Source organism: Prionailurus bengalensis, chromosome A2 (genome assembly GCF_016509475.1).
Source record: "Prionailurus bengalensis isolate Pbe53 chromosome A2, Fcat_Pben_1.1_paternal_pri, whole genome shotgun sequence".
Classification (NCBI taxonomy): Eukaryota; Metazoa; Chordata; class Mammalia; order Carnivora; family Felidae; genus Prionailurus; species Prionailurus bengalensis.
The window spans coordinates 98,627,691-98,650,315 of record NC_057348.1 but is presented as its reverse complement, the minus strand read 5'-3'; the positions used below and the strand labels follow the sequence as shown (position 1 = coordinate 98,650,315).

At 41.0% G+C, this 22,625-nt stretch overlaps 1 protein-coding gene across 5 annotated transcripts in view; it reads left to right on the top strand.

Moving 5' to 3' along the window:
- The window catches only part of SLC25A13 (solute carrier family 25 member 13), a 185,461-nt gene that overhangs the window by 137,463 nt on the left and 25,373 nt on the right, over positions 1–22,625 (top strand). For all 5 annotated transcript variants that reach the window (XM_043588929.1, XM_043588930.1, XM_043588932.1 and 2 more), the window contains one exon: positions 16,575–16,715. In XM_043588929.1, the coding sequence (XP_043444864.1) occupies positions 16,575–16,715 (141 nt within the window). The remainder of the gene's footprint in view (positions 1–16,574; positions 16,716–22,625) is intronic.

Sequence of the window (22,625 nt, the reverse complement as noted above, 5' to 3'; positions counted from 1 at the left end):
ACCACTTACACCAAGGTTCAAGAAGAGAAATCAGATTCTATCTTTCAATGGGAGTAACGGTAAAGAATCTTTAAACTATCTTTGGAGGGTTCAATAGGCAGTATTGTAGGACGAGAACATCCTCATTGTCCCCTACTTGATACGATTTTATAGTTAATCCCACGCCTTCTCCGAGGATCTGTTGCTGATTCTAGAACCCATTCCTGCTCCAGATTGCTCTTGATTGCAGGGGCAGAAACTCATTAAAGTAGCAATAGCTGAGTGAAGGTTTACCTTGAGGGTGTACATGACATTAAAGGCTCTTGAGAATTGAGGCAGCCCTGGGAACTGGCTGCTTCCTGCATTTTCTCCTGTTGGCCATCTTGGTTTTTCTCACAGTGACTTTGCATCTCTCTGCACATTTCTTTAAAGACTGTTTTTTTCAAAGCAGTTTTATGTTCACAGAATTGGGAGAAAAATACAGAGATTTCCCAAATACCTCCTACCCCTACACATGCATAAAGTCACCACTATCAACATCCCTCACCAGAGTGGTATATTTGTTACAATTGATGAACCTACATTGACGCATCATTACCATTCAAAATCCATACTTTACCTTAGGGTTCATTTGTGGTATTATACGTTCAATGGGCTTGGACAAATATATAATGAAATACATGTATCATGTTAATAATCACACAGAGTATTTTTCCTGCCCTAAAAATCCTCTGTGCTCTGCCTATCTCTCCCCTTTGCTTCCACCCCTAGCAGCCATTGATCTTTTTTACTGTCTTCATAGTTTTCCCTTTTCCAGAATGTCCTGTAGTTGGAATCATGTAATATGTAGCCTTTCCAGATTATCTTCTTTACTAGTGATATGCATTTGAGGTTTATCCATGTCTTTCATGGCTTGATTGCTCATTTCTGTTTATACTCGGTAATATTCCTTTGCCAGATGTACCAGCAGTTTATTAATTCTCCTACTGAAGAACATCTTAGTTTCTTCCAAGTCTCAACAGTTATAAATAAAACTGCAATAAACATCCTGGTGCAGGTTTTTGTTGAAAATGTAAGTTTTCAACTCCTTTGAGTACATATGGAGTACAGTTGTAGGATCTTACATTAAGAGTATGTTTAGTTTTATAAACAAACGAAAAAGTATGTTTCGTTTTGTAAGAAATTCTCCAAACTATCTTCCATACGGCTGTACTATTTTGCATTTCCACCAGCAACAAATGAGAGTTCCTGTTGCTCCACCTCCTTGCCAGCATTTGTCATCATCAATGTTCTACATAACTTTTTTTTATTTTTAGAGAGAGAGCATGTGAGTCAAGGAGAGGGGTGAGGAGTGGGGGGAGGGAGGGAGGGAGGGGGAGAGAGAGAGAGAGAGAGAGAGAGAGAGAGAGAGAGAGAGAGAGAGAATCCCAAGCAGGCTCCAGGCTCAGCGCAAAGCCCAACACAGGACTTGATCCCACGATCCTGGGATCATGACTTGAGCCGAAACCAAGAGTTGGACACCCAACCAACCAAGTCACCTAGGTGCCCCTCCCCTTTTTTTCCCTTTTCTGCATAGCTGTTTATTTTGTTTATTGTGTTTTATTTTGTTCCTGATGGTGTTGACTTCTTCAAGAATTCTCTTCATGTCCTTGCTGGCCATCTTGCCTCTCTCCCTAACAAATGACTTTCAGCTTCTTTTCATCCTCAGCCCCAGCTAATTAGTGCAAGTAGCTCAATTTTGTTTCGTTTTGTTTTTCATTTAATTATTAGAGGGGGAATTTGATTGGCAAGCATCAGCTTCATGTGTCAGGCTCTAGATCAGCCTTGAGTCATGACCCCACTCAAATATTAATAACTTTGCTAAACAAAATCATTTGTTTCAACCATCTTTAAATGCATTCAAACACTTCTTGTACTTTTATTTTGGTTTTAGCTTGAATTCTGTATGGATCCTTTGAATAATAGTGTATGTACTTTTGTCATAAAGTATACCCAAAGGCATATTCTTTATGACTGAGTTTGAAATCCCTTGAGGTTTTAGACCAAATCATATCAGACCAAGGAGAAAAATTCCTCATGGAATGAACACATAGCTCTGATAATCAGCTTATGAGTCAGATTGCCTGAAGTGGATTTAAGTCCTTCTTCTGTGATCTTTCTCTTCTCAGGGTTTTATGTGAAGATGTGGTCTCACAATGTAGTTTTCTTAAGGCAGACTTTTTATGTGTGATGGGTCTTTGCACATCTCCTACTTATAAATACAGAATGATGTAAGTCTCAGTCATTAAGTTCAATTTCTGTGAGGTTGCTCCTGTGTGACATGTCAAGTAACCAGGATTTATTATGATTTATATTGAGGCTGTGGAAATAAGGTTATTATTTTTTTAATACTTGCATATTTATTTGTTTATTTTTAGTTTATTTATTTTGAGAGAGAGAGCTTGAGCAGGGGAGGGGGAGAGAGAGAATCTGAAGCAGGCTACACACTGTCAGTGTAGAGCCCAATGTGGTGTTCAAACTCATGAACTGTGAGATCATGACCTGAGCTGAAATTAGGATTCAGACACTTAACTGACTGAGCCATCCAGGTGCCCCATTGCTTGCATCTTTATAGTTCACTTATAGTTTAATGAAAATCTAATGGTTAGTTAGCTCGTTTTCAGATTTTTGTCATTGTTATTGTTTGGAATGTTCTCTGGGAGGTTTTTTGGCATACCCCAAAATGTATGCCCATATTGTAAGTTTCTTTCCTTCCTCCCTCCCTCCTTTATTCATCAATGGCAATTTCTATTTTAACAGATGACTTTCAACAAGATTGAAGTGAACTAAATTATTTTTGTTTTCATAAGCTTTACATTATCTACATTACTTTTCATTCATTTCCATATATTTACAAACTTAAAATTGTACCAAACACATATTTTAGTCAAGATCATATCATAAACATTTTCTATATATCAACATATATTGTGCCTTTTAATTATGAAAAAAATAGCCATATTAAAGCTAAGGTAGAAAACAAAGCAAAAGAAACTGGCCATAATTCAATTCTGATATTGTAAATTGTCTTAATTTGTGCATATGCTTTATCCCTCTCCTTCCACTGTGTTGATGCCAAGGCTTAGAGACTGTATGAGGTATTATGTAGGACCTGTTATGTTTGTCATTTATGGTCTGGCTTTGCCACTTAAGGAGCTCTTCCTTTATTAGCCTTGTGCTGTCAGCTAATTGCATCCTGGGGATCATCGGTAAATGTTGCCTGAAATAAGACATCTATAAATGCTGAGGACAGGACCTACATCAAACTATTATACCTGCCCCTAGCATTGTGTCTGATATATGGGAGAGGCTTTAAAATACTTACTGAATGAATAAATGCTTGACTAGAAGGTCTTGAGACAGCAGTGAACATAAGGCAGTTATTTGATATACTGAGTTGCTATTAATGTAGATAGAAATAGTCATTGAAGGAGCAGTAACTATAGGAATCAGAGTGTGAAGGAATTGATGGACTTTAGGGAATAGCAGTAACACGCCTACATATGTAAATATCTAGGATGTTTCCTAAGAAATGTTTTCCATGATAACTTGGTAAGGGAACCAACCTTTAAAAAACTTCAACTTCTGTTTATTTGGCTTCGTTCCAACCCCTATCTTTATACAGAACCTTAGGAACAGGATGAATATAAAACACTTGGGGCATTTGATAGAGTTTATGTATTATTACTTATGTTAGTAGAAAAGATTTTATTGAATGGTTAACATGTGAAATTATCATGTCAGAATCATGAAGGAGTCATACAAAAGAGTGGCTTTAAAAACAAAAGAGACTAACAATGAGATTCCACTACCCATCTATTAGAATAGCTGAAATCTGGAACACTGACAATATCAAATGCTGTGGAGCAAGAGGAATTCTTATTTATTGCTGGTAGTAATGCAAAATGGTACAGCCGCTTCAGAACATAGTTTGGAGATTTCTTACAAAACTGAACTTACTGTAAGATCCAGCAATTGCACTCCTTGGTATTTACCCAAAGAAGTTGAAAACATATTTTCAACAAAAACCTGCACAAAGATGCTTATAGCAGCTTTATTCATAGCTGCCAACACTTGGAAGAAACCAAGATGTCCTTCAGTAGGTGAAGGGATAAATAAACTGTGGTACATCCAGACAAAGGAATATTATTGAATGTAAATAGAAATTAGTTACTGAGCCATGAAAAAACTTGGAAGAACCTTAAGTGTATATTACTAAGTGAAAGAAGCCAATTTGGAAAGGCTACATACTATGTGATTCCAACATAGAATCCAGAATAGAACATTCTGGAAAAGACCAAAACTGTGGAGACAGTAAAAAGATCAATTGTTGCTAGGGGTGGAGGAGAAGGGGAGAAATGAATAGGCAGAGCACAGAGGATTTTTAAGGCAGTGAAAATACTCTGTGTGATACTTTCATGATGGATCTGTGTCATTATACATTTTTCCAAACATACAGAATGTACCAAGAATGAACCCTAAGGTAAACTATGGGCTTTGGATGATTATGTGTCAGTGTGGATTCATCAATTATAAATGTAGCGCTCTGGTAGGGGGAGTTGATAATGGGGAGGCTATGCATGTGGCGGGGTGGGGGGGGGTGGCGAGGGTATAAGGGAAATCTGAACCTCTCCATTTTTTTGTAAGCCCGAAACAACTCTAAAAAAAAGAGTCAATAAGTAGCAAAAAATGTTAGCTATGGCAATATCTAAGTTTGGAGGTTTCTGAGAAGCCCATCAGGCAGCTCTATCACAGTTTGACCAGAAAGTCTTCTGGGGGTGGGACTAAGGGACTGGGCTGGATGGGAATTCTGCTGCCTTTCTGTTTCTAGGAAGAGCCCTTTCTCCAGATTTCTGCTTGACTTGGAGCAAAAATAAAAGAGCTATCGGATGGCACTAAGGGTCCATCAGGATGGCCTCCCTAGCTAAGAGCTGCCCTTTGGTGGCTCAGAAATGTCATCTCATTAGGGGAAAGTCCAACTGGTGAGAGACCCTGAGCCAGCCTGATGTCTCTTTTCTATTTTCTCCCATCTGTGGCAGAGCCTGAGCCTGATTTGACTCAAAACAGTTCAAACCCCAGGCCATCCTTCTGGTTATCTAATAAATAGGGGAGGGGCTTGTTATGATGTGAAAATATGAAGAAAGATTGGGCCACAGCTTTCGTATGCTTTAGACACTGAAGGTCTGTAAATCATTAAATGATTCTGGTAGTAGCAGTCAAAATAGACATGTATCACAGCCAGAGCCCAAATGTGAACATATTTGACAGATCTGTAACTTCATTGCTTTTTAATGTCAGTCAAACAGATTCCACTTTGGTTTCTTAGCCAGGCTTCCATACGCCTATTAAAACCCTATGAAGTTGAAAATATGAAACTTAATATTTGTAAAACATGTAAACAGCATAGCCTTTTTCCACCGTGCCATGTAGTTAAGAAATTAAGAGTAGGGAAATTTCAATTTGGCATCTCTTGAAAACAATTACATGGTGAGAATCTATTCTCTTTTAAAGTTTCCTAATAGTCCAGTTACAGATTTTTTTTACTTAAGAGCTTAATTTACACACCAGTCAGGAGACAATCCTGTTTTGTTTCATGTTTAGAGGTGTGCAATTAGACAGTCAAATTGGTTCGCTAGGGCTGCCATGACCAAATGCCACAGACTGCATGGCTTCAATAATAGAAGTTTATTTTCTCGCACTTATGAAAGCCGGAAGTCCCGGATCAAGGAGTCTGCGGGTTTGGTTTTCTTCCGAAGTCTCTGTTCTTTGCAGATGGCCGTCTTCTTGCTGTGTCTTCCCATGCCATCCTTCGGTCTGCATGTTGCCTGTGTTCTAATCACCTTTAAAGACTCCAGTCTTGTGGAACCAGGGCCCACCCGTATGACTTCATTTTACCTTAATCACCTCTCTGAAGGCCCTGTTTCCAAATACAGTCACGTTCTGAGGTATAGGATTAGGTCTTCAACACACAATTTTGGAGGGACCCAATTTAGCCTATAACACTAAGGGTTAGGCTAAAGGTTCTTTTCTCAACTTGCAGTGAGAACTGAACTTCTTGACTGTACAAAGTGATAACCTCTCCTATGATGGCACTGGGCACCGGATCCAATACTTTCCTTTCAGAGCAAGTTAGAGGGTGCGGAGCCTCTTGGCCTCACATCCCCTCACAGTTGCCATCTTCTTTGTGAGATTGTTGAATTCCTGTATTCCGTGTTGCGAAGTACCTGACTACTGTTGGGTACTGTGTTTTAATTTAATTCATTCACTACTATTTGCTGAATACTTCTTTTGTACCTGTGATCTTTTTTTTTTTTCTTCAAGTAAGCTCTATGCCCAACATGGGGCTTGAATTCACAACCGTGAGATCAAGAGTCGTACACTCTGTGGACTGAGCCAGGCACCTCCCTGTGATCTTTCTATATGATGATAATATCTGTACTACATACAAAGTATTTTCATGTCTCCATGTAACATTGAGTTAGTAAGAGAATAAATAGAAAATACCTTAAATCTTAGATTTCTTAAGAAATCTTTATTTTTCACTTTAAATACCAAATACTGTCATCATTTGAGTGTTCATTTTATATGTAATGTGTATCATTAGTAATTTACTAGTGTAGACCTTTTTTGTAGTTACAATCTTATTTGTATCCAAATAATCAAAATACTGTATTTAGGTTTTAGTTTAGAAAAGCCATATTCCATAACTTCATATTAATCTATTTTTGACACATGTAAGCACACATTTTAGAATGTCAGTGTGCAATTAGATATTCTTAGCACATGTCATTTGTGAAAAGCACTTTAAATCTAAGTACATTCAATTGAGCATAATTAAAATATCAAGATACACATTCTTCATATACATTTTGCCACTTAATTTTTTAAGTAGCTATAAGTATCTACCATGTGAATTCAAATTAAAGGGAGGTGATTAAATACAGTTATATTTAATGCTTTTAGTTTAAAATGTAGCAGGAATTGCACTGTGTTAAAAAAAAATACCCCGCTATGTTTTCTGTGGACAGCAGATTGATGACAGGATTGATTTTTTTTTTTTTTTTTTTTTTTTTTAATGCAAGACTGTTAGTAGTTTCTGAATATTCTCAAGACTTTTGGCTAGACTGGTTTGGGGAGGCAGATCATACGAAGCATGCCTTTTCATCTTGTGAGTTCTTCTGACTCAACTCCCCAGGTCCCAAGAAAGAATGTTCAAGGATACTATCCAGGTTAGGAAAGAAGCCTTGGAGAAGGGCTTGTTTAGTTCCTAATAGGTGAAAGAAAATGGATCCTAGGGAAATAAGAACTGGAGCTTCTGGACCAGACCTTTACATAATGTGTTTAGGCTGTGGCTATTTTCCAAAGTTTAATAATAAGCAGGCTTGGTAAGTCATCTTCAAGGCATATAACTTTAAAACCTACTTGTTCACAATTATTGGACCTGAACTATGTTAGGCTCACTTTAGTGCGAAGGTCCCTGTCGGGCAGTGCATTAGGGTCCTGTAGTATGTTGCCTTTCTGAATGTTTCTTGACATTCTATTTTTAAAAAAGCAGATGAATCACCTCCCAGAATAAAATTACCTATGCAGCATCCGAAGTGTTAACAGTGAACTTAATCATTACGTAACATAGCAAGAGGAATTTGGGTGACAAAATCGTGAAAAAGAAGAAATCAAGCTTATAGTCGCATCTGGTCAGTGAGCCAAAGCTGTGACGGAAGCCACGTTTCAGGTTCTTTGCAGACTATCTGGCCCATTTCAGAGAGGGGGTATTAGAGGGAAAAAACCTGTAATTTTACTTTGAGCCATGAGGAGTGTGTCATATGAAAAATTAGAGCATTTGGAAATAACGATGCTTGTGTCGATAGAGCCCTATTCATTTGAGAAGCTTGGTGCTTGGGCTTCATGCTGACATAGTTGTAGCTTCCATAGTCCTATGTCCCTTTCTGGTTTCTCTCAGCCCTCCTGGATGCAAAGGTGAGTTTATGAAGATCATGGATTTTAGACAGGAATCACAACCACTGAAACTGCCCTGGAGACATGAACTTGGATTTGTATTGGTAGCAAAATGGGGCATCCAGCATTCACCTGGGACAGCTTTAAAGGCCCGAAACATTAGAAGTTGATCTTGAACATAAAGGGCATCTGTGTGGCTTTCCTTCCAGCAGTCAGATTACCTGGTCAGAAGAATGTGCACTGTGCCTCGTTTTCAGCAGTGGGAACCTAGTCTCTGTCTCAGTTCCTTGTGCAACCGGTGGTGCTCATTTTCAAAGTGGTGTGCTAGTGTTGGGGGCAGTTCACACCTACATGGAACCACAGAAAGCATCCCCACAGGCAGTGTATGGTCAACTCTGCTGGATAACTCTCTTAGCTAGCCATTGTCATTTTTACCAGCTCCTGCAGCAGGACGTGATTGACCATTTCTCTGTAACAAAAGTATTCAAAATTAGAAGTACCCACTTTTATGGAGTGTCCGCTTGAATTTAATTAATAAAGTTAAGTGAATTTAAATTAAATAAAAACTCTCTGGTTATGTGGGGCACCACTCTATCACCCATCACTTAGGGTGGGCCCCCGCCCACTTTGGCCCCCGCCAAACTTTTTTTGCTCGAGACTGCTACTTCCTGCAATCCTCAGTATAACTATGTTTCCCTCAAAAAGAAAGTTTAATGTACAGGTTTCTAGGAAAAGAAAAAATCGGAACTCATTTGTACTGGTTGAGGGAGTTTGGTAAGTTGAATGGTAAGCAGTATCATTGATTGAGTAGTATGCCAGGCACCGGGATGAGTGCTCTATGTACCTGTTTCCATTTTATTTTCACACAGTCCTGGGAGTAACAGCCAGAAATGTGCTCTGTCAGGTGTGTGTGTGGGGTGGGGGGGGGTGTTCATTAGTTTTGTTCAGTCTTACACATCTGCTGTGGAGTTGGCACACAGTTTCCTTTAAAAAAAAAAATGCGGGGCGCCTGGGTGGCGCAGTCGGTTGGGTGTCCGACTTCAGCCAGGTCACGATCTCGCGGTCCATGAGTTCAAGCCCCGCGTCAGGCTCTGGGCTGATGGCTCACAGCCTGGAGCCTGTTTCCGATTCTGTGTCTCCCTCTCTCTCTGCCCCTCCCCCGTTCATGCTCTGTCTCTCTCTGTCCCAAAAATAAATAAACGATGAAAAAAAAATTAAAAAAAAAAAAATGCTACAAAGCATTTTGTCATGTTGATACTAGCATTCACTGTTAGTGCAGTGGGCAGTAAACATACCTAGCCTCGTCCGTGTGAGAATCCACATAAGACTGAACTGACTCATTCCTCATCTGCAGGCCTGTGCACACAGTGGGGTCTTAATGGGGAACCCACTGGGTGCTGCCCCGTGGCTCCAGTCCTTTCAGGCAGGTGCAGATAAGCATGCCTAAACAGCCCTTCAGCACACTGCATCCTGCTGTGTCTCCCGTCCGTTTGAGCTGCGGGGTGGCAAGCATGGGCCACTGCATCAGACACCTCTTTAGATGTCACTAGGTACCTCAGTGTCCTCCTGTCTGCGCACATCGGACTAACTTCACTATAACTTTGTATAACTTCTGGAGAGCCAGAATGTGATGTTACTCTTGTTCTCAGGGGTCATTTGTTGTTTTGTGTTCGGTTTATGCTTCAGAACTTCCGTTGTCTCCTTGTGCCAAATCCTGATCCATTTGATTTTGTTTGTCTTTGAATCATAAATAGTAGGGAAATCCCGGCTTCACTGTCTGTCTGCCTTCCACTCCCCTCCCCCACCCAGAACTTGTGTGCTATTTTGCGTAAGTGTGACCTAATCCTCCTCAGCTCCAATTTATCTCTTCACTGTCCCCTAGAGCTGCTCTCCTTCATGACCCTAAATGCATTTGCATTCTGCCTTGCTTGCTTCCATAAATGACATCATTCTCTCTCTTTCCCTTCCCTTAAAAAGGTAGATTAACACATGGGACACCTGGGTGGCTCAGTCGGTTAAGCGGTTAAGCGTCTGACTTTGGCTCAGGTCATGATCTCGTGGTTTGTGAGTTTGAGCCCCACGTGGGGCTCTGTTCTGACAGCTCAGAGCCTGGAACCTGCTTCGGATTCTGCGTCTCCCCCTCCCTCTGCCCCTCCCCTTCTCGCTGTCTCTCTCTCTCTCTCTCTCTCTCTCTCTCTCTCAAAAATAAACATTAAAAAAATGTACATTGCACAAATTCTGATTCCCCAGCATCCACTTTTCCATCTTTCCAACCACAGATCACACGGTGAGCTGGACCTTGCCTCCCTGTGCCAGCAGATATTGTTGGCCATTTTGTCGTTGGCTTTTTCCCTTCCAGAAGCCCCTCTCTTGACCTCTGTGCCTGGATTGCTGTGCTGTGTGGCGGAGGCTTCTTGTCACTTAGGTCTCCACTGTTGGTGTTTCATCTCCCTGCACCCCACATGAGCTCCTGCCTTCAGTTAGCACAGATAGGGGATGACACCCTCCTCTGACTCCTTCCCTAACTCCCAGCTCGCTTTCCCATTGCCTTCTGGATGTGTCACCCTTACTCTGTGCCCCTTTGTTCCTGTTACACACCTGTAAAAATATGGGTCCTTTCTTTGATCCTACACATTCCTTCTCCCGCATTCTCAGCAGCGGGGCCCGGCGTTCTCTGCTGCATCCAGTGCTCAACCATCCACCCCCATACCTTCTTGCTGGTGTAATTGTTCCAATTCTGACCTTTCTTCTCTCTCATCTAGTCTGCTAAAACCCTAATTGTTATCCCTGGCTTTGGGCTCTTCTCTCCTACTGAACTCTCCCTTCTACCACCCGGTCCATCTTTCCGAGACACAGATGATAGTCACGACACTCTCCAGGTCTAAACTCTTTATAACCTGCGTTCCTCCCGCCGCACGAGCACAGGAAGGCACTATCGAGGCCTTCTGTGATTTGGCCCCAGTAGCCTTCTCCAGCCTTCTTCTCTCGTGGCCTTAAGCAGCTGGCTGGTTCTTCTGTGCTGCCAGGATACGTAGTGATAAACGGTGGAAGTGCCTGTCTGGCTTCAGGCAGGTCTGCTTTGAATATAGACTCCATCTTCCTAGCTCTGTGATCTTAGGCAGGTTACATAAGCTCCTTCACCCTTTCAGTCTCCATTTGCTCACTTATAACACTGGAATAGTATTATTAGCTACCTTATGTTATGAGGACCAACGGAGAAAATTCATACAGAGCTCTTGGTGTAACGTGTAGTACATAGTAAACATTCAGTAAATGCTAGTGGATGATAATGTTGATCTCCTCATAATTATCATCCATATTAAAACTTCACTGGACACACGGTGCCGGGTCTCTTTGCTCTCTAAGTGTGCCAGGCCTTTGTCACTGTGCCTTTGTGCCCTTCTCTGCCTGGATTAGCTAAATCCTAATTGCAGTCAGTCACCAACTGATGTGTTACTTATTTACGTGCCTTACCACCTCCCCAGGTTATCCCATCCAACAGATATCTTACCTTTCTTCAAATTGCCATGGCAGTTTATCTGGACCTTACCTCTTCTTGTTTGTTATAATTCCCTTTTCCTATGTGCCATGTTTTTTCTTCGTAACACATATATTTATTGGACTCCATAGAAAATCCTTTGCTTGCTGGCTGTGCAGCCTTGTGTAAGTGCTGTATTGGTTTGCCACCCTGCCATAACAAAATTCCACAGACTGGGTGACTTGATACCAATTTATTTTGTCATGTTCCTAGAAGCTGGAAGTCCAAGATGGTGTCAACAGGGTTGGTTTCTTCAGAGGCCTCTCTTGTTGGCCTGATGATGGCCCCCTTCTCGCTGTGTTCTCACACTCTCTTTTCATTGTGCACATTTGTGTCCATATCTCAGTTTCTTCTTACTATAAGGACAAAGGCTGCATGGGAGTAGGGGCCACCCATATGACCTCATCTTACCTTAACTACTTTTGTGAAGGCCCTGTCTCCAAATACAGGCACTGTCTGAGGTACTGAGGGTTAGGACTTCAGTATATGAATTTTGTTGGAACACAGTTCAGCCCATAACAGTTTCTTTAATCTTTTATGCCTCAATTTTCTCTTATGTAAAATCTGGAAAAAATACCTCTTTAGTGGGCTGAAGATCTGTAACCTGTGCAAAGCAATAAATACCCTGATAGCCAGTGATGGATGCTTAATGAATATTTATGACCTCACTCCTATTTCAAGCTCCTTGAGAACAGGAATGTTTTCTCACTCATCTTGTGCCCTTGCAGCTCTTAAGACAAACTTTGAGCACGATTGCTTATAAATGTTTGGGACTTTTATGATGTGAATGAATGAATGAATGAATGATCAGGTAGCAGAAGTGAGTCTGCAGTAATAAGCACGTGTGTTTCTTGGATAGATCCAGATGCTGGGTAGGAACTAAGGTTTCAGTAATAAAGAACCTGTAGAAAGGAAACTTATAGACACCTCAGCGTCCCCACTGTAAATATAATGTGCCATCCACACAGAACCAGTTCTAGTGCAGTGTAGAAAATCTCTGCCTGTCCTACTTGCCGCAGACTCCAGAAAGTCACAGGGAAGTGATTTGTGACAAAATTACACACACACACACACACACAAAACAGCATCATCACACAGCCAGGTCTCTCAAGTGATGAGGGACACAAAGACATGCACAATAGGTGTTCCTGTTCGCGGTCTGTGGATTCAGCTATCTTTGATCTCACGGAGGAGGGACACAGGTAAGGCACTGTGAATGGACAATAGACTGGGAGAGCGGCAGCCAGTGTGCCGCTCAGTGATCAAGTCGTGGTGATGCCCAGACACTGTGCATCTGATGATAAGCATCTTCTCTTGGTGCCTTGGAGTCTCTCATTTCCTTCCAGCTTGACTCCAAAGGACTGATTCATCTTTGGTACCTGTACAATGTGCCACTTTGAGTCTGGAAGTTCTTTCTTTCTGAGCCCACCCGAAGCCAGGAGTACATCATTATTTTTTCTCAGTATCACTACACTTTCTTCCCACTGCGTCTGTTCCCTGCAGCTGTCTGAAGTGGATTTGACTTTTGCATTGTCCTTAGTGATTAGAATTCACTGTGCCGTGCTAAAAGAATTGGTATCTATCGATTGGCTGGGAGTCAGGGAATTGAGTATTAAGTTCTTATTTTGTATATAACATTAACTTTTACAACTATTAGTGCAGATATAAGGTAACGACTAAGACAGCGATTGTGCCTAAGGATTATACCCTTTAATAACGGCACCACTTGGAGACGTACAAAAAGTTTGTTGTGAGGTCAGATGTGAAACATAAAAGTTGCCCTCTGAAAGAAACTGGAGAACTGGAATTAGAAGTCACAGCTGTAAGTAAGCCTGTCAAGCAGCCTCTCAGAATTTAAAGGGATCATGGAGGTGATCCAGTGAAGTAGAGCGATTCTCAAATCTCACTGCACATATTAATCAGGTTTTTTAAAGAGCAGTTGCAGAATTTCTTATTTATCTGAAGTAGGATTTGGAAGCCAGTACTTTTTCAGAGCTTCGCAAGTGACCGTAACATGCAGCAGAGAGGGGCACCATCACTTTGGGAGAGAGGAGAAAAAAACTCTACGGTGACACTACTGTGTCACAGACATCGTGCTGGCTGCGGTCCGTTTGCCATCTCCGCAAGCCTCATATTGAGTGAGGTGGTTTGACAAACGGGACAGGGACTCAGTGTGCACATGCGCGCAGGTGCCTCTGCAGCCGCTGTTGATGAGTGTGCCTTGCATTCCTGTGCTGTTCTTTAAGAAGATCGACAATGCAGATTCCTGTCCGTTCTGCCCTTGATAGAGATGCTGTTACCCACATTGGGACTTTTATAAATCAACCTCGGGTTGGATTAATTCCAGCTCAGCAAATCTTTCTCATTCTGCTCCCATAAAACAATTTTTACATATTTATTTTTTATTCATTTTTGCAACTCAAGAGCTTGGGTCAGGAAGCACAGACATAATCCTCATTGTACCATTGGTGCTGTTACTAAGCCAGGTCCATTTCCTCCCTTCCTTCTGACAACTTTAACTCCCTTATGTCATGTGGAAAGATGCAGGTGCAAACCCACAAAATACTGAGGAGCTGTAGACAGGTGGGGACTTGGCCTTTCTGCCTACCCGCAGGTCCCAGCAGTATGGGAGCAAAGAACAGCTGTTCTGAGCCAGAGAAGAGGGAGCCAAATGTCTGTGGGACCAGAAGAACACACCAGCCTCTGGGCATATCGCCTCATGCTCTCCTTCCCGCTATCCAAGGGCCTTTCTTGGACCTTTTGATGAATCTAACCTAGGTTTTTTCCTGCCAGGATTGTTTGGCCCACCTCCTGAGAGTCACGTAGGAGAGCCAAAGGTGAGGGGTGAAACAAGTAAGCAAAGAGAGGTGGTCTGTGTGGCCGTCAAGACACTGGACCATACTGCTGCCTTCTAAACAGTTGTAATGTGGTGAGAGGGGTGGGCTTGGTCTGTTTTTAAGATCAAGTGTGTCTTGATTAAGATATCAAGTTGGTAAAAATAAAAAAAACAGTTTGATTTATAGAGAATGGGTGAACATATTTCTTTACTTTTTTTAGCTAACATTGCTATACATATCAGATAAGTTATGCAGAGGTATTTATTTTTCTTTATAGAAGTAATATATAATCTGTGTAGAAGAAATAAGAAACACAGCAGAAAAGAAAATAAACCACTTGTAATCCTACCACCTAAAAAGCACTACATTGGTGTATTTTCTACACGACGGTAAGGGATAACAGGGGGGAAAGCTGTACATGCATTTGAACATGAGAGTTTATACTTCCCAGTATATATATATATTGGACCTTTTCCACAGTATTTTCGTTGGCAGCGTAGTATCTCCATTGCATGACATACCCAAATTCATTTAATCCATCTCTCATCGTTGAATATTTATATTGTATCTAATTTTTATTTCCAAGTGAATTATAATTTCAAGATCATCTTTGTTTCTCCAGTGTTGATTAGTACTGGCCATTTTATGAGGGCACATACATTGCTTATGGGGTCAGAGAATCTAATAAGAAGTAGTTTTGTATGATATTAATCCAAATTATGCTTGTTACCGTGATGGTATCTACTGAGCTGTAAAATATCAGCACCATATCTGGTCTAGGGTGGTGGCGTCACTAGGTAATAAAGATTCTGAACTATACTGTGTGTCAACCTTAGTTTGGAAGAAATAAAAATTTAATATATTTGTGACAAGAAATAACAAGCTGAAGTACAGTGAGAAAGAATGTAATTGCGTATAATAAATACAAGCTGAGCTTCAAAATAACTAGCTTAAAACTTCCCTTATAATACACTTTATTGTTTAAGTACGTTTTATTCTTTTTACTTTTATTTTTTTAAGCGTATTCATTTTGAGAGAGAGAGAAACAGAACACACAAGCAGGGCAGGGGTACAGAGAGAGGGAGAGAGAGAGAATCCCAAGCAGGCTCCATGCTGCCAGCACAGAGCCTGATGCGGGGCTCAAACCCATGAACAATGAGATCATGACCTGAGCTGAAGTCAAGAGCCAAATGCTTAACTGACTGAACCACCCAGGTGCCCCAAGTCCACTTTAAAGATTTCCACTGATGATCTCGGAGGTGGGGCACCCAGCCACTGCTGGAATGAAATAATACACATTGCTCAGAGTTTGGGGCATAATTGATTTGATGCATATTTTTACTACTTTGACATTTATCTTCTATAAAAAGATTAATCTATACACAGGTAATACATACATAAAATTATAAGAATATGCAGCTCCATGAAATGGTGTTTGATGATGGACCTGATTTTTTAAGAGAAGACAAAATAGCTTTCATCTAAGTTTACGTGTTCTCTGGCAATTCTTGAATCATTGCCAGAATCATAGAGTCCATCACGGGAGAACCTGTGTCCTCCCTATCTCCTCCTATTCTGACAAGCAGGTTTGTGTCTCTTTATTTGGATACTATTTGATTTTCATTTTAGTGCTGCCTTTGTGCCCTTGGCTTTGAGCCCTGTGATAGCAGTTGTTTGTGCTTCAGGGAATCCATTTCATTTCCATGCAAGGACTTTGGTGAAGCCACGAGACATCTGTCTCTCCTCTTTGCCCTCTTTCAACGTCTGCATGATGGAAATAGGACCTCAGTACCCAAGACCTCCTCCTTGGCAGTAACTGTATTTTGATTCAGACTCATAGTCACTGTCTTTTTTCTTTTTTAATGTTTATTTATTTTTGAGAGAGAGAAAGAGACAGAGTGCAAGCAGGAGAGATATGGGGGACGGGGGAGATATAATCCAAAGCAAGGTGCAGGCTCTGAGCTGTCAACCTAGAGCCCAATGTGGGGCTTGAACTCATGAACCACAAAATCATGACCTGAGATAAGTCAGATGCTTAACTGACTGAGCCACCCAGGTGCCCCATCTTAGTCCCTGTTGTAATTGATGGAACAAGGATGGAAAACTACAGTCTCTTGAAGATAGAATATTCTGAGCTCCATAGAGGATAATCACACCCTCTTCCCGACCTTCCTTACCCTTACTCTTCTGTGATCCTAAATCTTTACTTTTTTCTCTTTTTCTAGGCAGGAGGCTCCCAGGTGATTTTCACAAATCCTTTAGAAATCGTCAAGATCCGTTTGCAAGTGGCTGGAGAGATCACTACTGGTCCCCGAGTCAGTGCCCTGTCTGTCGTAAGGGACCTGGGGTTCTTTGGGATCTACAAGGTAACTGTCCCTTTTAGTCATTTACTTGATCTGTGTTCATCTCCTAAATTAGCAGATGGGGTGAACTATGTAAATAAACTTCTCATCAGCATGAAATTGACTCCTCACATTTTGGTACCTGGAGAAGGCATTCTGCTGGGGCCCATAGGGTGCCTTCATGCATGCTATCAAAAAGCCATCCTTGGCGGCCGCCTGGGTGGCTAAGTTGATTAAGTGTCCAACTTCAGCTCCGATCATGATCTTGCACTTCGTGAGTTCAAGCCCCGCGTCAGGCTCTGTGCTGACAGCTCAGAGCCTGGAGCCTACTTAGGATTCTGTGTCTCTCCATCTCTCTCTGTCCCTCTCCCGCTTGTGATCTGTTTCTCTCTGTCTCTTAAAAATAAATAAACATTAAAAAAAATTTTTTTTAAAGCCATCCTCAAAATATACTAATCACAGATGACTATGATGTGAGTATTGCTCAGCAGTTAGCTCTTTCCAGCAACAGTGGCTGGAGCTTTATTTGGATTTGTTACCCATACAAAAAGCTAATTCTCAGTGCTGTCCTCTGTGAAGGATAGAAACAAAGATCACAGGGTACCATTTTTCAGAAGATAAACTGAGCTCAGTTAAAGGAGAAGCCCGTACTAGATTGGGAATTTATTTTCTGATCCTGTATATTCCAACCCTGTCCATATATATGCCTTTGTCATAATTCTTTTGAATCTTAATCAATTGTCATTTAGACAATAGTTTTTCAGAATAATTGCAAAACCAGGCTTTCAGAAAATTCTTGAAATTTATTATTCACACTCCTCTACCAAGAAGTTGAACTGGAATATCCTAGAACTACCTCCATATATCCCCAGCCATAAGGCTTTATCAAACATAAGGTGTTTATAATTTTTCAGTAAGAAAGTTAAAAAAAATTTTTCACGGCAAACTTGACTAAGTAAAGTTTTAGGGATAAATAAACCTGAAGTCAGATGTTTACTCAAAATAGTTTTCATTTATTTACACACAAACATACAAATTCCCATCATAGGAAATTGATATTACTTTTTTCTGTCCATACATATCAAGAAATATTTTATTCAAACTCTTTGTAAGAATTTTGAATCAGTGTTTGGATCGCCACCTTGTGAATCAGCCATTCACATGGTCTTGCCGAGTACATTGTCTGCGTTTTTATCCCACGCTGGCAGGGTGAAGCACTTTTGGGCTCCGTGTGCAGCATTGTCCCTGGAAATTTTATCCCACAGACACACAGCATGAGGACAGTTGTTTCTTTTTTCCTCTTCCCAGTTCATCCTGAATGGACATACCTGGTCCCATAAATAACTTATCGTATTGCTTTTGAGAGTCCGTGTAAAATGCCTTGTTTTGACATTCAGCATTTATGAGATCCTACCCCCAGGAATACTCCCCCCTCCCCTTTTCTTTAATTCAAGTTTTGGAGGTGATTTTGGTATAAACATCCAGTGTTAGTGATGATTGAGGTTGTTGCAGGCAAATCCGCCTGTCCCCAAATGCTACTCTGTACTTCTCAAGGTCAAGTGATTGTACCCCATGATCCAAGACTTTGTTAGACTTGAATATAATGTGACACACCTTTTCTGGGGTTAGTTTTAGGGGGGGAAACTTGCCTTATATTAGGCATGTGTGGTTAGGAATAAGCATGCAGATTTTGTAAGTAGTGCCCAAAATACTCAGCCTGTGGTTGTGCAGGGAGCACACTGTCAGAGGCATTTCACTTACCAAATTATTCTCCAGCTGTAAAGGAACAAGCAGTATTATCACAAAGCACAGCACTGATAAATTTGAAGAAGAGTCGTCTTTTCTAAATTTTTAGGCTCTCTGCAGACTGTAGCAAGCGTGGCAGCACGTACGTCATTTTGACAAGATGCCAAGCAGTCTTTCAGCAGGTTGTCTGGTGAAAAGCACTTAGGTACTATGGCAATGACTGCTATCGAAATGTCTCAAAAGATAAAATGGTAAAAACTTGTTTGCTGACACAGAAACGGAGACTGTTAAACTACCTGCAAATGATATAAGACTGAGAGTCCTTTTCATCTTCACAGTATTTCAAAATCTAAATCCCTGCTAACACCCCTTACAAGAAGTTGGTCTCCTGATTTTGCAGTTCGGAAAATAGAAGCTGCCGATGACGGGTATCTGGGCTGAAACCGAGGCTCAGAAGTTTCTTGTTTCCACTGCTTTCCTGAAATGAGCAGGATTGCTCAAGTTTGAGCAAGAGACCTCTCCCATATAAAGGTAGTTTAATTACTAGCCTGGTGGTTTAATCCAGTTCAGAGGCATTCCATGGGGCTTGTTGCTGCCTTAAAAACGCTGCTTTTGGAGTATTGGTAATTACCAAGTGAAGTCACTAACACTTTGAGCTTCTGGAAACTCGGGTGTCTGTGCAACTCTGCAGTCCCATCCTTTCTGCAGGCCATTGGTGTCAGCAGCCAAATTCACTAAGACTGAGTCTAGACTTCACTCAGCAGAGCTCACCTCTCCATTCTGTTGGCTCAGTCCAGCATTATCACCCTCGGCGACCCACCTTTATGTTCCCCTGTTCCACCCACGGGTTTTGTTTCTTGCGAATCTCTCCTCTCCAGTTTTGCTCATCTGACCCCACCCTTCCCTGCTCAGAAATCTTTTAGCAAGTCAAGATCTATCGTTTTGGGGAATGCTGAAGCATTGGAGCTTTAGGACTTTAGCATTTCCATGATTTGCTGTGATTTTGTTTCAGGGTAGTGCTTTTTAGTCATAAAGGTTTTTCTCTGTCTCTAAAAAAAATTTTTTTTTAATGTTTTTATTTATTTTTGAGATAGAGAGAGGCAGAGCATGAGCAGGGGAGGAGCAGAGAGAGAGGGAGACACAGAATCTGAAGCAGGCTCCAGGCTCAGAGCAGTCAGCACAGAGCCCGACGCGGGGCTCGAACTCATGAACCGTGAGATCATGACCTGAGCTGAAGTTGGAGGCCCACAACCGACTAAGCCACCCAGGTGCCCCTCTGTCTCTAGTCTTTTTAAGTTGGGCAGAAAAATGGAAATGGCCTGGAGTGACCTAACAATGTAGAACTTGGTATGTGTCCCTGCAGGTGGGTCTTTAAAAAGAGAACTACTGTCCCGGTTTTAGTGGGGACTGGTGATCTTCATTCTCCTTCCCTTGGATCTTTTGTTTGCTGTTGTTTGCATGACAATGTAAGACCCGGGAGGAGTGTGTGGTGAGTGGCTCTGTCTGTGTGTTTAGGCCTGCTGTTTAACCTCACCTAAATTGGACTTAACCAGTCTTTCTCTTTTTCTCCTGAATTGACTTGCAAATTACCCAAGTATTCTGTGACTTCCCAGTAAATGGTAATTAGGACGTTTGCTTTAGAAATACATTTACAACTGAAAAAAAAGTGGATTTGGTAAACATTTCACATTCCTGAGGTTAGAAATGGTTTAGAACAGATATAGTGAACTCTGCAAACAAAGCTCCCCGCACCCCCCCCCCCCCCCCACCTTTTGGTAACATTTAGGGAGATTTAGTCACAGTGCAGACTAGGTAGGTAATTGAAGTAAAGGCAAGAAAATTAACTGCCACTGAACGAGCTATTTGAATATAATGTAGTTTAAAAAAAAAAACTACAACATATATTACTTTTCTTAAGAATATATGAGCATGTATTTCCCTTTCCCTACATAAATTTTGTTTATTGCATAAGCCCCTGGAACATAAATAAAATCAATTCCGTCATAGAAAAGAAAGTGGTATGCATCTTTTGAATGGTACCTTGCCCATAGGAGCCAACAGAGCTTTGACAAGGGAATGGTTTACACTGTAGTAATGGAAGGAAACATCATTTAACATTAATAAGGGCAACACAGCTGATATAGGCTAAAAAGTTGCTTCCTTAAGCAATGGACAAGTTCATGGTGCTTTGTAAAGGCAAAAACATGGTCCGTGAAGCGCTGACGGCCAGGATATCAAGCATTGTTGAAAACTGCTTTCAGATTATGTAATCACAAATTACACTCCAGCCTAGAAGGTGGTCACTTAGGAATAGGAGCCGTATCGACTGTGTTCTCACCAAAGGCATTTGTCCCTCTGCATTTAACAGAGCATTCAAATACAATTTTCATCTACATGCAAGTATGTGTGTATGTGTGTTCATTCACATAGTGTGTATAAATCAGTCACTGGAGCTGCTCTCCTTAAAATCAGAAAGCAAGTAGTGATACATCAGTACATTCTTATTCTGCTAATTATCTCAGAGATGTTGTTTGTGTGTGTTTAAAATAGAAGTTTACCTTTAAACAAAAATCAAATAATTCAAAAGGTATGTGAAAAAGTAAGACTCTCAAACCCTTACTGCTTCCTTCTCTCTTCAAAAGGTAACCACTATTTTCTTACATATCCTTAAGAAAAAAAATCTAATTACATCCGTATTTATCTCCTTTTCTCTCTGTGTATCTATCACAAATTGTATCAGTTTCAATGTTGTATGTGTGTGTGCACGCTTTAACACAAAGGGAATATATTTTTTTTTAATGCTTATTTATTTATTTTTTGAAAGAGAAAAAGGGAGCAGGCCAGGGAGGGGCAGAGATAGGGAGACAGAATCCCAACCAGGCTCCGCGCTGTCAGCGCAGAGCCTGATGTGGGACTCGATTCCACGAACTGTGAGATCATGACTTGAGTTAGATGTTAACCAACTGAGCCACTCAGGCTCCCCAAATAGAATATCTCTAAATACACCATATATCTTTTTTAAGTTGAAATGTATAGTTGACACACAATGTTATAGGAGTTTCAAGTGCATGCAGTAGACCTTAAAACTCTTTCTTCGTTGTACTTAATAGCTGTGTACATTTTTTTTTTTAAGTTTTTCTAAGAAGTTTCCTATTGATGAATATTTGTGTTGTTTCTAGTTTGGGGATACTGTAAGCAATGACAAGGTGAATATCCCCTAAAGTGTATTTTGACATAATTTTGTGAGTATATGCAAATGATAAATTCCTAGCAATGAAAATGTCTAGGTCAAGGGGCATGTGCATAGTTTCAGTGTGAATAGATGTTGTCAGATGACATCAGTTTATCAATTTGAGCTTGATAGTGTATGAGTACACAAGAATACTCAATTTAGGAGCTTTTAAAAATACCTATTTTTCTGAGTTCCTGACCCCACCTGAAGAAAACAGTTGTCCCATCATTACTTTGAGGACACTTGTGCCCTGCTAATTTTCTAACATCAAGGGCCATTACATGGTTTTACAGCCACCAAGGTGGTAGTTCTCACCGTCTTACTTCTCCCACATTTATCTTTCATCTGGGTGTCTGTGAAAGCCTCCTCATGGATTGATTCATTTTGACTCTTGACTCCCTTAAATCCGTTGTCCCCACAGCAGCCAGAGTTGGTCTGTTTAAAATGTAAATCAGATTAATTAATTCACTCCACACACTTTTAATGAAAGCTGACTACTCTGGTAGGTTCAGATGCAGCTGTGAAGAGCCAAGTCCCTGTTCATCGTTTGGTGGGTAGAAAAAACCATCAAGAAAGTAAATTTGGTGAGAGGTGGGGTGGGGAGTGGCAGAGATGGGCAAGACAGGTGAAGGGGTGGGAGATAACAGGCTTCCAGTTATGCCGGGAATATGCCATGGGGATAAAAGGTACAGCATAGGGAATATAGTTAGTGACATTGTAATAGTGTTGTATGGTGACAGATGGTGGCTACGCTAGTCGTGAGCACAGCACTAACATCTAGAGATGGTGAATCACTATGTTGTACACTTGAAACTATCAAGTTGTGTGTCACCTACACGCAGTTCAACAAAAACAAATCTGACATCAGGTGGGTGTTAAGACTTTGAAGAAAAAAGAGGCAGATGAGGGTGAGGAAAAGGCTCAAGGCAGGATGGGATGTGGGGCAGGGGGTGCAT